This window comes from Fusarium redolens (assembly GCF_020744475.1).
Source record: "Fusarium redolens strain MPI-CAGE-AT-0023 chromosome Unknown BKA55scaffold_17, whole genome shotgun sequence".
Lineage (NCBI taxonomy): Eukaryota > Fungi > Ascomycota > Sordariomycetes > Hypocreales > Nectriaceae > Fusarium > Fusarium redolens.
Window position 1 is genome coordinate 650372 of NW_025763680.1, and position 14041 is coordinate 664412.

General features: G+C 48.6%; 8 protein-coding genes across 8 annotated transcripts; 4 read left to right on the forward strand and 4 right to left on the reverse strand.

Annotated features, from left to right (window-relative positions):
• Nucleotides 1-871: 871 nt before the first annotated feature.
• Nucleotides 872-1427, forward strand: BKA55DRAFT_667023 (uncharacterized protein; the record flags this gene model as incomplete). Its single annotated transcript, XM_046197803.1, has 3 exons — nucleotides 872-1051; nucleotides 1102-1191; nucleotides 1266-1427. Coding segments are annotated over 3 exons (432 nt in total), but the record flags the coding sequence as incomplete, so codon positions are not given.
• Nucleotides 1428-1546: 119 nt separating this feature from the next.
• On the forward strand, nucleotides 1547-3353 carry BKA55DRAFT_522231 (major facilitator superfamily domain-containing protein; the record flags this gene model as incomplete). The annotated part of the gene is made up of 2 exons (XM_046188562.1): nucleotides 1547-2099; nucleotides 2149-3353. The coding sequence occupies 2 exons, from the start codon at nucleotides 1547-1549 to the stop codon at nucleotides 3351-3353; spliced, it is 1758 nt and encodes a 585-aa protein (XP_046044625.1).
• A 65-nt stretch (nucleotides 3354-3418) lies between these two features.
• On the reverse strand, nucleotides 3419-4399 carry BKA55DRAFT_695040 (Alpha/Beta hydrolase protein; the record flags this gene model as incomplete). The annotated part of the gene is made up of 1 exon (XM_046200110.1): nucleotides 3419-4399. One exon carries the CDS (start codon nucleotides 4397-4399, stop codon nucleotides 3419-3421), a length of 981 nt encoding a protein of 326 aa, XP_046044626.1.
• Nucleotides 4400-4683: 284 nt separating this feature from the next.
• On the reverse strand, nucleotides 4684-5814 carry BKA55DRAFT_679607 (uncharacterized protein; the record flags this gene model as incomplete). The annotated part of the gene is made up of 1 exon (XM_046198175.1): nucleotides 4684-5814. The coding sequence occupies exon 1, from the start codon at nucleotides 5686-5688 to the stop codon at nucleotides 4684-4686; it is 1005 nt and encodes a 334-aa protein (XP_046044627.1). The 5' UTR covers nucleotides 5689-5814.
• Nucleotides 5815-5979: 165 nt separating this feature from the next.
• Nucleotides 5980-7346, reverse strand: BKA55DRAFT_679608 (uncharacterized protein; the record flags this gene model as incomplete). The annotated part of the gene is made up of 2 exons (XM_046198176.1): nucleotides 5980-7182; nucleotides 7318-7346. The coding sequence occupies 2 exons, from the start codon at nucleotides 7344-7346 to the stop codon at nucleotides 5982-5984; spliced, it is 1230 nt and encodes a 409-aa protein (XP_046044628.1).
• Nucleotides 7347-7487: 141 nt separating this feature from the next.
• On the forward strand, nucleotides 7488-10280 carry BKA55DRAFT_579551 (fungal-specific transcription factor domain-containing protein). Its single transcript, XM_046193876.1, has one exon. The coding sequence runs from the start codon at nucleotides 7856-7858 to the stop codon at nucleotides 9785-9787; it is 1932 nt and encodes a 643-aa protein (XP_046044629.1). The 5' UTR covers nucleotides 7488-7855; the 3' UTR covers nucleotides 9788-10280.
• A 186-nt stretch (nucleotides 10281-10466) lies between these two features.
• BKA55DRAFT_579552 (histidine phosphatase superfamily) lies at nucleotides 10467-11716 on the forward strand. Its single transcript, XM_046193877.1, has one exon. It carries the CDS (start codon nucleotides 10524-10526, stop codon nucleotides 11406-11408), a length of 885 nt encoding a protein of 294 aa, XP_046044630.1. The 5' UTR covers nucleotides 10467-10523; the 3' UTR covers nucleotides 11409-11716.
• A 1-nt stretch (nucleotide 11717) lies between these two features.
• Nucleotides 11718-13431, reverse strand: BKA55DRAFT_623672 (uncharacterized protein). Its single transcript, XM_046196811.1, has 5 exons — nucleotides 13089-13431; nucleotides 12678-13038; nucleotides 12509-12626; nucleotides 12389-12459; nucleotides 11718-12341 (listed from the first exon to the last, which is right to left on the reverse strand). The coding sequence occupies exons 1-5, from the start codon at nucleotides 13278-13280 to the stop codon at nucleotides 11806-11808; spliced, it is 1278 nt and encodes a 425-aa protein (XP_046044631.1). The 5' UTR covers nucleotides 13281-13431; the 3' UTR covers nucleotides 11718-11805.
• Nucleotides 13432-14041: the final 610 nt, after the last annotated feature.

Below are 14041 nucleotides of genomic sequence, written 5' to 3' on the forward strand. Positions count from 1 at the left end.
AAAAGGGAAAAAGCACGACACAAACGAGGGGCGCCAAAGCTTAATATCGGACTGTCACAATGGCCTTTTTACCCCGTGGAGGGATTCCGGGGTAGACCGATCTGGAGTGTTGGTGATCACGTTAGCGAAGGGGGGGAGGGTACCCCAGAGTGGAATGATTGATCCGTCCATTTTGGGGGAGCATTGGGGGAAGCGACAGAATAAGCTGAACTGTTTGTCTGCATGTTTCAGCTGGTTGTGGTGAGATATTAATTGTAAAGGCCTCGCACTCAGCTGGTGGGACAACCCTCGGATCCGCAGAGGCGAAGAGAAGACCAGATGAAGATGCATCAGCAGGGAAGAGGTTGTGCGGCCAAGTTGCTGATTGAAGCGCTAGAAAAGCAGGGGAAACTAAAATGGTAGTAGACCCGGCAGCTAACCAAAAGTGTTCAGCCACTGCTGGTTGCTATTTGCCAGCACTTCACAACCAACAAGAGAGGTAAACGGATTTGCATTTCTCCACCGTTGTTATGTGCTGTGCCCCGGCCAATGTCATGCGCGTGGAAACCTTTTACCCTGGTCTAGCTTGGAATCCTTCGTCTTTTTTTATCCCTGGCACTTGTTGGTTCGGAATGAGTCCTGACACCGGGTGGCTTGGTTGGTTACCTGCTGAAGAGTTGGGAGTCGTGCGACAAGGCGTCATGTCCGAATATTGAATTGAGCTATTAAAATGGCTCAATTTGTTCCCAAGATGCAAGTTGAATTGTCTGTGCCTTTTGGTCCATGTTTTTTAAATTCCGACTTGACAGTTTGCGTTGAAACGTTTGAGATGATGTGATGCGGAGAGCGGCTTCTCCAATACTAATTTAACCCCAGCTGCAAACTTGGTGACATGAGATTTTACCCTGGACCCAACATTACAACTTCTGACATTTCTCATTTTTTCGCCAGACTGAAGCTCATCTCATTCTGGAGGGGAACATCTCTCATACCGCTGAGTGTTGTATACACAGGGAAAGAACACGAGCGACCGTCTATGTTTGACAGTGCATCTATCTTGACAGAAGATTCTGTACCACGTTGGTTCTGGAACATTATGATCCGCTCTGATGGCTTGCCAAGGCTGAAGGATTTGCGAAACCCCAAAATCTTTACCACCTGTTTCAGTCACCGGAAATTACCAAGCAGTTCCCCGAAATCTTCTCGAAGCCCGTTTAACGTAAACTGATGTCGCCAATTATTTCCAACACGACCTCGGTAATCTACGGTCAATTCAATTGAGCGAGCGGGTTTCTGTCCGAGAAAACGGGTCTCAGATCAGTCGTATTTCCGATCTACTTCCGGATCTTCACACCGGAAAGATCTGCCCGCAAACGACTCCATTTCTTCTTATCACGAAATTGTCATTGGTAACGTATGACGCATTCGAAGTCAACTACCGTCGAAATGTGGGAATTCGTTTAGACTATTCGGCCCGCTAACGTTATCTCTATGACAAATCTCGCCAAAATGTAAATTTTTATTAAAATCTTGCCTCTCTCACATTGTGTTTTTTGAGGAGAGAAAAATGCAATCGTTACTCCAGTATCGAAGGGCTGGCGCTGCGGCTCAGGCGCAGATTGATCGCGATATCGGCAAGGCGAGACAGCATACGACGCCGAATACTGGACGCGATGTTGAAGCCGGACTTGAAGGTCGAAACTCGCTGAATGAGAAGGAAGAGCGAGATGCTACAAGGTTGCCGCCGATCACGGAGGCAGACACTTATGCTTCGAGCGATGAGATCCCCGAACAGTCGCTGCAGCAGACCGTAACGGCTCAAACCATTCGACGATGCATGTCCGGCGGCATCGCTTTGGGTCAGGTACTCACAGGAATTAATGTCCAGGATCACAAGAACGACAAAGGCCACGATGGAAAGGTTTTCGTGGTTGGTTGGGAGGGTCCAGACGACCCTCTTGATCCTCACAACTGGTCGGTTGGAAGACGCATTGGAGTCACTCTACAGATCTCCATCATCGCTCTTTTTGTCGGAGCAGCATCCGGTATTGATGCGACGGTTCTTCCGCAAGCAGCAGAATCATTGGGGGTTAGCGAAGTTGCTGAGTCTCTCGCAACAGGTATGTTTCATGCTCTCTCTCACTGCGCGACAGAAGCTAACACGTCCAGGTCTCTACTTGGTTGGAATGGGCCTCGGTTCGCTAATAGCAGGCCCTTTCTCCGAGACGTTCGGTAGAAATGCAGTCTACATCTTCTCCATGGCAATCTTCATGATCTGGATAATGGCATCAGCTCTCGCACCTAACTTTGGTGCGCAAATCACCTTCCGCTTCCTCGCCGGTTGCTCAGCCTCAACACCCCTTGTTTGTTCTGGAGGTTCTATAGCAGACATGTACAACAGTCTTGAGAAGACCTGGAGCTTTCCTCTGTACGCTGTTGCAGGCTTTGGAGGACCGATGTTAGGTGCTGTAATGGGCGCGTATATAGGACCGTCGAGTGCAGTGAGCTGGCGGTGGACTGAGTGGACGATGCTCATCGCATCAGGGCTGGTCCTTGTACTGGTTCTGCTTTTCATGCCTGAGACTTACGGTCCGCTTCTCTTGCAGTGGAAAGCAGCTCATTATCGGCGAATCACTGGAGACGACCGGTTTCGATGTCAGCACGAGATCGCTGATGCGAGTCTTTTTAGTAGACTCAAGGTCAGCATGACACGGCCCTTCCTGATGCTGACGGAACCCATCATTATCGCCATGACGCTATACATCAGTGTTCTGTACATCGTACTGTTCACTTTCCTTGTTGGTTGGCCGTACATCTTTGAGAAGACGTATGGTCTTGACCAAGGACTCGCCAACATTATCTTCGTCGCCATGTTCCTCGGAACACAGATCAACTTCGCTTTCGTCCCGATAGTATACCGCAAGACGCTCCGGGCGACTCAAAATCAAGCAGATGGCCACTTCAAGTCCGAGATACGTCTCTGGTACGCCATGCTCGGTGCAGCTGCTGCGATCCCCATCTCACTCTTTTGGCTCGGCTGGACCAACTACTCTAACATCAGCATCTGGTCCGCCATTTTCGCTGTGGTCCTTTTCGGTTATGGCGTCACAGGCATATTCATCTGCGTTTATATGTATATCATCGACTCCTACGAGATATACTCAGCATCGGCACTCACATTCGTGTCTTTGACGCGTTATGTGATCGCTGGAGGAATGACGGTAGTGGGCATACCGTTTTACGAAAACATGGGCACCCATTACACATTGACCATCATGGCTTGTTTTGCGGTGGTATTGGCTACGATCCCTTACGTGCTTTACTTCTATGGACACAAGATAAGGGCAAAGAGCAAATACGCATTCACACACTAGATAGGAAAACATTATCGAAGCTCCAAGATAGAAACAGTATTTATAGTTTTAGCCGACACCCCAGCTTATTCCTTGGCCAATTTCTGCAACATGTCGTGCAGCTTCTCGGCCACAAACCCAGGATTATCCAGTTGAATAAAATGGCCCGCATTCGGCACCTGAATCGGTCCTTCACTCCTCTCTGAGCTCGTCAATTTCGCCAGCCCCTCATTATAATGATGCCAATAAGTATTCATGTAAGCCTGTACAGCCTCTCCAGGAATGTTGAAGTCTGTTCCCGTACGCTCGGCAAAGTAGTTGAAGTCATGGCCCAGAACAGTGATATATGGGTCTTTGCCATCGACTTTGGGAAGGGTTGGTGAGTCCGAGTGGCCAAGAAGCTGAGCAAGGTTCTTTCTACTGAGGCCCTCTCTCGACCCAACACTTGGGTGAAAGCGCTTTGCGGTTTCTTCTCGGGCGACGCGTAAATTGTCTGCTGTGACACCTGATGGAAGACTGGCAGGGTCGAAACCCTCAGCATCTGGGTCAGGGAAGACGGAGACGAAGTCCGTATCTGTCAACACGCTGTCGAGAAGAAGGGCTCCTGTTACGGTGCCAGGGTACTCAGCAGCGTAGAGACGAGTCAGAGCACATCCGATTGAATTTCCAATCAGCAAAAGCTTGACACTATCTGGGTCATCGACACTCAGTCTATCCTTCAAGATTTGAGTAATGAGCTGTCGAATGTCTCGAACTACAGCCATGCAGTCATGGGCATGAGTTGGATCAGCAGCTCCCTCATCGTTGGGGTCACGATCAGTAGTCTGACCCTGCCCGAAGCGATCAAAGGTCAGCATTGCCGGAAGACCTTGAGGAGAAAGTTCTTTGAGTTTCTTTATTGTTGCAATCCATCCTGCCTGCGGTGCGCCGAGGCCATTGACAAATACAATAAGAGTTGGGTGGGTAGGCCTCGTCGCCGTAGGATCGGTGAAGCTGTAGGAGAGCTGCGCACTTGGCTTCGTATCCAAACGGATGAACTCGAATTGTAGAGTAGCCTGATCTGCCATGATGATCTTGAGTTTTCAGAGATGAGAGGAGAACTGGTCGTAAGCTGAAAGAAGTCGGTGTATTTTATGTATTTCTCACTGTCAGCATTGCTGACGTCATCTGAGTGATTATGGTGATGATTCAGAAATTGACTGCCTATCAATAAGACCCAGCAAATCTCGAAGCTTTGTTTGCAATCTCATATGTGTAGTGCTAGAAATAAAAGGCATTACTAAAGAGGTGGTATCTCGCTGTCTTGGCGAAATGCCGAAGTAACTTGTAAGCGTAGGGTCATAGACCAATATCATTTAGGCTGATCATTCTGTTGCTCCCTCCGCCGTTTCTCCTCCTCTTCTTCCCTTCTACAGGCAACACATTGTCCATCCTCATCGTTATAGTGCTCATCCATCTCCTCCTCACAGAAATCATGTGGCTCATCCGTACGACAACTCTTGCATCCCGTCGGCTTATAAGTACAGTCTCGAAGCTGCATTGTCGCATCACACCAAGCACCAAACAGCGTCCTATCGCTCCCCGGGGTACTTTCCGATGTACCGCGCTCTTCTCTAGCGCAGAGGTGTAGAATCTCAACTGGCTTGAGGGTTTCAACGCCGGTCTTCTCCAGAATAATCCAACCGTGTTCTCCCTCTCGAGTAAGGCTAAACGTCGGTGACTCTGAGTAAAACATGGCGGGAGAGACGTCCAGATCGAACTTGACTTGGAGTAGCCCATGATCGATGACATCTTCCCACGAGGATCGTTCAGCTGGTATGACGAAGATCCAGCTCTTGTAACGATCTCCAAGGCTCCACCTATTCTCAACGAACTTAGCCGATTCACACCAAGACGGCACGATATGGGGAAGAGGCTCCTTTCCTTGGATCTCTGCGGCCAGTTTTTCTTTTGCCTCGGCTTCCAACAATCCAGCCACTGCATGGTCTTTCATCTTCTTGACAGCCTCTTTGCGGAACGCTTTCTCACGGCGGTGGTGCTCTATGCATTCCTCCACGGTGTCAAATCCCGTGTGTACATCAACGCGCGGCCAATGATTACGAGCATTACCCCAGCCCTCAACGGCGTCGGAGTTCAACAGAGAAGAACCCATGTCCTGAGGATTAAACTCCGGTTCCCCCAAGCAATACAACTGAATGCCTAGTTTCACGATGGCCGCGTTGGGGCCAGCTCGACTAGTGACGACGTTGTAATGGCGACCTGTGTGGTCCCTGAATTCGCTATGACTGGGTTTTTGGATGAATACTTTGTATGGTGGTGTCCCTCCCGTAGACAGTCGCCGCTCCGAAGAAGCCATTCTGTTGGTTTGTCTGGTAGAATTAGGAAGTGAAGAAACGTGAGTTTATTAGCAATAACTAGCGGTGAAATGGGGTTTAGGCTACCAACCCACAATAAATCTGACGGCCCCAAGAAGGAATCACCGATCTTACATGCAGTTACTCTGCGATTATGCATCGTAAGTGCGGAAGAATTGAAAATATATTTGGTAAATGATCGGGGTATCGTTACGCTAATAAGCTACAAAACTCCTAACTGTCTTTCCCTCTATCCCTAATTTCTCATTGAGGTGAAACTATTCAACAACACTAATCATTCATAATCCTCCTCTTGGTACAGCGGTGGTCCAGGCCGGAGATCATTATAGCAGGGCAGACTCTCCTCTGCAACATGATCGGAAGGCCTGACGTAGTCGCTCAACACAACCCGATGCTCAGATCGAAGGATCCTGCCTACTCCAGTTCTGACAGAGAGATCTGGGTTGCCATTTGGATAGGTCTCCTTCATCAACTGTAGTTCCAGCACCAGCGTATGAGTGACCGATGTGTCGCCAACATCGCCTGTATCTTGGTTGTAACGGGAAGAGCCTTTCTTGATGAAGAAGGGAAACTTCATATTGAGTGTTCCTGCAGTGTCGTCCGTGGTCCACCCGTCGTAGAACGAAGATTCGCCTAGAGTAATTGTCTTCTTTTGCGAGTGGCTCTTGTCGTCCGCTTGACATTCTTGTGCGTGCTTAGAACACGCCATGGCTGTGCTCTTGATATTCTCCTGAAGCATCCAAGTGCCTTTACATACACGCCAGAATTGAACATCCTCCCCATTGTCAGGATAGCTCCGAAGCCCGCTCATAGTGAGTTTCACATAATTCTTGCCACTGGGGTTAATGACAGGATCGAAACTGCAGTCTACCTCGATTCCGGCCGCTTGGTATATTCGACTTGATGATAAAGGGTTGCTCGGAACTGGTATTGATCGTGCGATTGGAAGAGTACGGTTGAGTGTGATGATCTCAGGTGATTTTGGCATTGATCCTGTTCGCCTTACAGAGGCTACAGCTTCGAATTCGTATGTGACAGAAACTAGTGAAGTATCCATAGAAGGAGGAACATAACTCGGTACTCGGTAAGAAAAGGGATACGCGTAATTGTTGTGATCTAGTGAGGTCGTTGTTTTGATAAAGTGGCAGCGCTTAAGTTCCGATACCTGGTGTTTACACGCTTTGCATGTTCTCTTGAATGGCTTTTTGTAAATCACATGAACTCGCAATGTGGCAGAGAGGCTGTCAGCTTCGATGGCTTCTTCAACGTTGAAAAGTAGTGAACCCGAGATAGTAGCGCCATCAGTATCGTCGTCATTGACAATGACGATCGGAGAAGTATCGATTTGGCAATCGAGAGATGCAGGAGGTCTGTTTGGTGACTTCTGTGATCTTTTCTTGAATAGCGGAGGAGTCAGTGACTGTGGCCTGATCAGCTGGGATAGGCCTGTCATGATGCCGGTGGTTGCTGATATTCTGGGGTTCTGTAGGTCAAGAATGTCTAGGGAATAAGACAACGATAGCAAAGAACAGATGATTAATGCTTGGTGTCGATTATAAATATTTGAGAAAGAATTATGAGAAGGATTAAAAAGTAAGTATTGCACATACGACTTATTGTAAATGAATAATTCGGTCATGGTGACAGAGATCCACCAGTTCAATGACCGGCTCGAATTGCCAAGAAGAGCTTTCACACACTTTCGCGATGATTCGATCTGAGCTGCTTGGCAGAGATGCTAAACCTTTTAGGGTAATTCATACCGACATCTCCAAGTCAAGGGATCGACTGCGGGGAGCAGAAGTTCGCGATTCTTCCGTCCGCACCCCTAATTTGAAAGCCGTTTACCAAAAAGAGCATCGGCATATCACCCGCAGCATCTTATCAGCTCTCCGCTTGATAAATTGTGATGAGACAAAATTTGCCATTTTGTTGCCATACCGATTCTTTGTTACCAGTGGAGCACTCCTAGGTCAAGCTTAGCGTACATAACACACTATTCCCAAACAGGCTCATGACCACGACGTGATTTCACCTTCGCGTTGACAAACCAATTCTGGGCACTTCATCAACCAACCTCATCTCTTCATCACCGCATTTCATAATAACGTTACCTACCTTGCACATAGGCATGATCTGGCCACAGCAATGTCGGATGATCCGCCCCGTTCTCCCGGTAAAACAGCATCGGGCCAGCCCCGCAAACCCCGGACCAAGAGCTTCTCGGGCTGTTGGACATGTCGCGCCAAGCATGTGAAATGTGACGAAGCCAAGCCGGAATGCAATCGTTGCCAGAAGGCTGGCATTGAGTGTGAAGGCTATGGTGTTAGGATATCGTGGGCTTCGGTGAGGAACCCGACGACCTTTAGGAGAGGAGGGAGGAGGAGAAAGGCTGCTGCAAGACTGCGCCAATCAAGAGACTTGGACTCCATTGGGGAGAGTCTTTCTGAGCAAGATGGCCCATCATCCAACGGCCCAGATGAGAGTGATCAAGGTGACGGGCCTTCGAATGAGGCATCTTCAGACTTACCGTCCGAAGCTCAATCTAACAGTACGCCGTTCTTCCTTGATCAACACTTTCCTCTCAGCCAGGGTCCTTTCACCGACCATTTGAACACAAGGATATTCCATTCCTATGAACTCTTGGGTCAAGGCCTGACGACAGGTCCTCCGTATGCCTCTCTTCAGACTGCGCAACCTCAGCTTCCCATGCTGCAACTCTTCGACCAAAACCCTATTCCTCAAGATGACATCAATACTCATGGCACTTCAACACCTGTCAGTCTCGGGGATCTCAGTACAGGTTCTCTACCCTTGCCTGGTGTATCAGAACTTATCTCTCACGCATCGTCGCCAGTCAATACCCCAGGCCCGAGACGCAGAATCACACGTCACCTTGATATTCTTCCTGATCCAGCTCTTCACTGCGAGCTTTTGCAACATTGGACGCTCAGCCTTTGTGACTCTCTAAATCCAGTACCTGGCCCTCTGAACCCTTTGCGGAGCGCAATGATGCCCATCGCCCTTGAAGGAAGCCGCACAGACTCGGAAAAGTCAACAGGCGCAACGGCGTTGTTCCACTTCATCTGCTCAGCGTCGGCATTCCATCTTGCAAAGAAGAGGGAATGCGAGGAGTCCAAAGGCTCCCTTGAGAATGTCGCTCTAGAACATCACAATATTGGCATCACCCATCTGGCCAAAAACATCCAACATTCGAAAAATGGTGCCGATTGTGTATCGCTTCTAGCATCCATCATCATTTGCATCTACAATGAAGCGGTGACACTGCCGACGACATTCTGGCGGTTACACTTTCGCGGTGCTGTTGAATGGGTTAACCATATTGATCCGCAGGTTTGGCACAAAAGTGACGCAGCTTCAAGTCTGTATCAGATGTTTCGGAGCATGGCAACCGTTGTGCAAGCTCAATTGCTCTTTGACAATCAGGAAACCTCCTACTGGGGATTTACCAACGACTTTGGTCCTCAGCCTGAACCTTATACACTGTACGAATCATTCGGTCTTCCTCAACCAGTGTACGAAGGTCTTCGCGCAATGAATGCTCTTCAAATGCGGAAAAGATCTTCTACTGAAAGTGATCCGTCTCCTGATGAACTTGACCGGCTGGAGCTGGAGCTTTATCTATCAGCACCCAATAGACCTGAGACATCAACAGCAAAAGATTATGCCGATCTGATCTACCACCACGGTTGTATCTTCTACTACGCCGCTCTAATTCACATGAAACGCAATCTGAAGGACATGCCGATGGATGCGGTGCGTCCACTTGTTGAGAAATCATTACCTCATATCGAGGCTTTACCTACGTGTACAACCCAACGTTTCTCGCCAATGATCTGGCCAGTTGCCATAATAGCGTTTGAGATTGCCGATGCGTCAACGCAGCAGCGAATGCTTCATACTCTCGCGTTCTTTGAGGAGAGATCAGAGCTGGCGATCTGGTCACAGATGACGCATCTCGTGAAAGAGCTCTGGGCGTTGAGGAAAAGAGAGGGCGCTAATATCAAGTGGCATCAGACCGCACTGGGAAGTATGAGTGATAGCTTCATGCTACTATGAATAGGCATCTCTGAGTGAGTCTGAGATGCCGATAACGCATGTGACGTGGCCATAGCTTCCCGTTTATCGGAGTCGTGCCGTCCCGTCGGTGCGCGCTCGTCACCAATCGCTCGCCCACGTTATGGATTCTTTTACGTGGATTTACCTGAAATACCCCAACGTGATGCAGTCTTTCCCCGCAGAGAGAAGTCAGGTGTGTCGTGTGTATTTACAAATATGGAAGCTCGAGCGCGATGCTCGGGAATTTGATGCCGTAAAGTAACACCAATTAAGAAGTGCTTGATATCAACCACATAACTATGTCTCCGATGCACGTTTTTGTTTGTCAACGGTGACAAGAATCCCTGTACAAAGTTTTCTGGGCATTTCACAAGCACTGTCCAAACACTTGTCCTCCTCAAAGTCTATTTCTTGAGTGGTTCGAGAGTTCAAGCCAGAACAAATGTTTCTCAGTACTTCGTCAGTACGCCCTGAGACAGAGTTACAAATCAACCATAAAGACATACAATGCAACAGTACTTGAAGCGCTGTAGCCTTGCCTTGAAATCTAACGGCCTGTGACGTTAAGCAGATGTCCCACGTTTGCAGATCTTTCGTGGTCAATTACCCAAATGGGTTTACGCACTAACAAGCCTTGACGCGCCTCGATGGGGCACCCAAGTCAAGAATTTTACAAGATGAATAATGCCGAAAACATTGATGTCACTTGGTAACCAAGTATCTCCTCTATATAAAAATGGGATGTCCCATAGCTCTGATCTCCTCCACATTCTCTCCACAAATTGTGTACACCAAAATGCCAGGCAAAATCATCATCCACGCAGTCCGACACGCCCAGGGCTATCACAATCTTGGTGAAGAATTCTTTCACCTGAGAGACCCCGCGCTAACGCCATTTGGTCAACAACAATGCATCGAACGACGAAAAGCCTCGTTTCAGGATCAGTCCAAGTTCAAACTCATCGCATCATCGCCAATGATGCGAACCCTGCATACGACAAATCTTATTTTTGATGATGCCATTCAGACACAGGATATCCTTGCTATCCCGGAAGCCCAAGAAATTTCTGATCACGGTTGCGATATCGGAACAGATCCTGCTCTTCTCAAGGAGATGACGTTGCGGAACGAGTGGCCTGTTGACCTGAGTCTTGTACCGGAAGGTTGGAATGATAAGAACCTCTATGGACCGAACAGTCCCGTCACAGGCGCATGTGCAGCACGTGCTCGCACAGTGAGAAGAATACTCAGAGAAAAGGGTATTGCTTTGAGTCAAGACACCGACGAGGACATTCACATTGCCCTAGTTGCTCATGGAAGCTTCATGCACTATTTCAGCAACGACTGGGAAAACAGCACGACAGGATGCGGTACAGGTTGGAAGAACTGCGAGACAAGGCGATATGTGTTTCAAAACGGCGAGTGGGACGAGAATGCTTGGCTTATCGAGACTGGGGAGAGCAGATTGGCCCGCGGCATGAAGGGTCCCGCTCCCTCGGCAGAGGAGCAACGGCGGTTATATGAGAAGACTATGGTTGGCTGGGTTGATCAGGGACTGCCGGATATAAGGTACCTGGAAACAGCTTCGGTCATGCCGATGCAGGAGCACTCAAGGTTGTAAGATGCACGGTAGATGGGTATGTTTTGCATGTGAGGAATGATAGAACATGTGGATGACAACATAACGACAGAAGATTAGTGTGAGCGGGTATATGCTATCCGGGTCTTAGATATAGAAGATTTGCTTTTGTTTGCCGGCCCATAGGAACGAGAATTCTTCGGATTATGGGACCGGATGTAGCGATTCAAGTTATGTATTAAACTGTGCGAGATCATCGTGTTGATATTTCTGGTGGATATGCTAATATCCCATGCATCTTATGAAAATTGCACAGCAGTCACCATCGGCATACATATATGAAACTGGAGTAACAAAAGATATGTACATAACGTCGTGTCTAAGTAATTTTCTAACCCTATTATTATACAAACAAGTGAAATTCAGATATGAGCCTCTTTCAAGTCCTCCGAGGCGGTGGTGGCGACAGTCCCTGCTGTGCAGCCTCTTGTTCAACAGCCAATCCCATATTCGAGTGCGCCAATTCGATGCTTCTCGCACTCCTTCCGCTCTCACTTCCCCCTCCAAGTGGCCAACTATCATCTCTTGTAAACTTCATCTCCTCCCTGTTGAACTTGTACTTGATATCTGCCCTTCCATCCTCAATATCATCCGGTGAAGGCGGTTCATTCTTGCCCCAGAAGTCAAACTCTGCTGGTTCTTGCTCCTCTGGGATGTTGCGTAGTTCCATGCCGTCGGGGTTGTTGTTCAGAATGGGAGGATGACCAGGTGTTAGGGGACCGGTGGATATGTGCTTGCTGCTGCGTGTCCATGTCCAGCCGGAGCCTTTGCGTTCGCCGGTCTGGGAGTCGAGACGGCGGGAGGTAAGTGATGAGTGAAAGTTTCGGAGGATAGGGCGGAGAATGGGTATGCATTGCACCATGATTGTTCCAGCAACTTCTGATGAGTACCAAATTTGTGACATGCCGTTGCGCCCTGGAATCTGTGAGTGAATGTTGTAGAATTGAGACGCGAGAACTTACAGATGTAGTAGGCATCACGGCCATTTCCTTGGTCTTTCCAGCCTACTCGAATAGCCGAGACGATAGCAATACTGGACTTAGGTCAGACAGTTGTCTCTATGTTATTGCGCTTTGACTTACATCATTCCCAGGCTCATTGTAAAGCAAAGGCCAATCTTCTCAGCCTTCTTCATCTCCAACCCTCTCGTAATAAGCCAAGGGAAACATGCAAACACGAAATCCATAATTATGTTGTAAACTGCACCCCGTTAGTATCCCCCAGTATACCTCGCTGTCCATGGTCACTCACTGTTGCCGCCCTCCTTGAAATTGTCTCGAAATTTGGGATCCAGGCAGAAGTTGAATCGATACCAGTTATCGTACGTTGGCTTGCCACAAACTTTGGCCCATTGGAAGAACACCTTGACGATCATGTAGGCGTTCATGGTGGCAATACAGAACCAAAGAATCCATTTCTGCCAGCGGTTACTCATTCGTAATAACGTTACTGCGAAGGCTGACTTTGTCCAGGCCTGGCCGATCAATGTTCCGCATGACGAGATGTTGATGAGTATGTGCATTCTGTCGTCCCATTCTTGCGATGAGTCCTTGAGAACATAGCCGTTTCCGAATTGGTAGACGATAAGACTATTGTTGGCGAGAAGGATGCACTGGACTCGTTAGGATGCAGCTTCGATATGCTGGGACGATGTGTACTCACCCATGATACCAGGAGGATATAATCATCGTACCACATTCCATGTCGCCTTGTAATCTTGACATACAACCTCAACCACAGAAAGATCGTCGCTCCTACAAACAGCGACCACAGCCCGGCGTTCAACTCGACATAGGGATTGACAAAGGTATGGACGGGTTCGTCATCTTGGTCGTCGCGAAGCCTTAGCTTCATCGCTACATTTCCTCCTCGGCGGCAACAAGATACCCGATGTTTCGTTTGGCGTATGCAGGTACAGATTCGAGAAACCAACAACTAAACAGAAAAGGTATCAAGAACAGCTATAGAAAAGTCGGGGGAGCCACAAACGTAAAAGAAGGATTCTAAACCAGCACCCCCTGGTCCGCATGGGGTTCGCTCTTGTGCTGGGTGACGAGCATACGCGAGAGTATTCGCCCCTGCTTGGGATAAGCCTAACACTCGCTTGGCTAAGTAACCCCTTGTAAGCTAATACGGGACGGGGTCTACCTTAATCGGATACTGGGGCCGCGTGTGAGCATGTTCGATGTCGAAAAGGCCTCTGTCGCGGACATGCCGCGTGGACAAACTTTCGTATTTTCCGTTTCATGAAACCCGAAATTGACGTAATAGACTCAGCTCAGGTCATCAAAACACTCTTAATATCTACCGAAACATGAGTTATGCTTTTTTTGCCATCGGGTCTGGGATGCAGGCGGAAACGAACTCCACGGACCTGACACGATCATCACGAAAAGGCAGTTTCACGCACCCGGTGCAGGGCTCTCAATGAGCCTATCAGCCCGAATAAATCGCAAAACTAAGGCCCGCCTATCGTCCGGGGGTGCCAAGTGTCTTTTTCCCTCTCTCTTTTCGCTGTGCAAATAAAAAGTGAAACGACGAAGTGATTCCTATTGCAGGATGAGGCCCCTGTCTCGGGAATATAGGGAGGCTTCCTATACGTGGTTTAACTAAAC

Excerpts from the sequence above, each read along its gene's own strand:
- BKA55DRAFT_623672 (XM_046196811.1), bottom strand. The coding sequence starts at position 13,280 with ATGAAGCTAAGGCTTCGCGACGACCAAGATGACGAACCCGTCCATACC. Across the intron at positions 12,627-12,677 it reads TTTCAAGGAGGGCGGCAACA|TTTACAACATAATTATGGAT; the intron begins GTGAGTGACCAT and ends AACGGGGTGCAG. Across the intron at positions 12,342-12,388 it reads CCGTGATGCCTACTACATCT|GGCGCAACGGCATGTCACAA; the intron begins GTAAGTTCTCGC and ends CACAGATTCCAG.
- BKA55DRAFT_579551 (XM_046193876.1), top strand. The coding sequence starts at position 7,856 with ATGTCGGATGATCCGCCCCGTTCTCCCGGTAAAACAGCATCGGGCCAG.
- BKA55DRAFT_579552 (XM_046193877.1), top strand. The coding sequence starts at position 10,524 with ATGGGATGTCCCATAGCTCTGATCTCCTCCACATTCTCTCCACAAATT.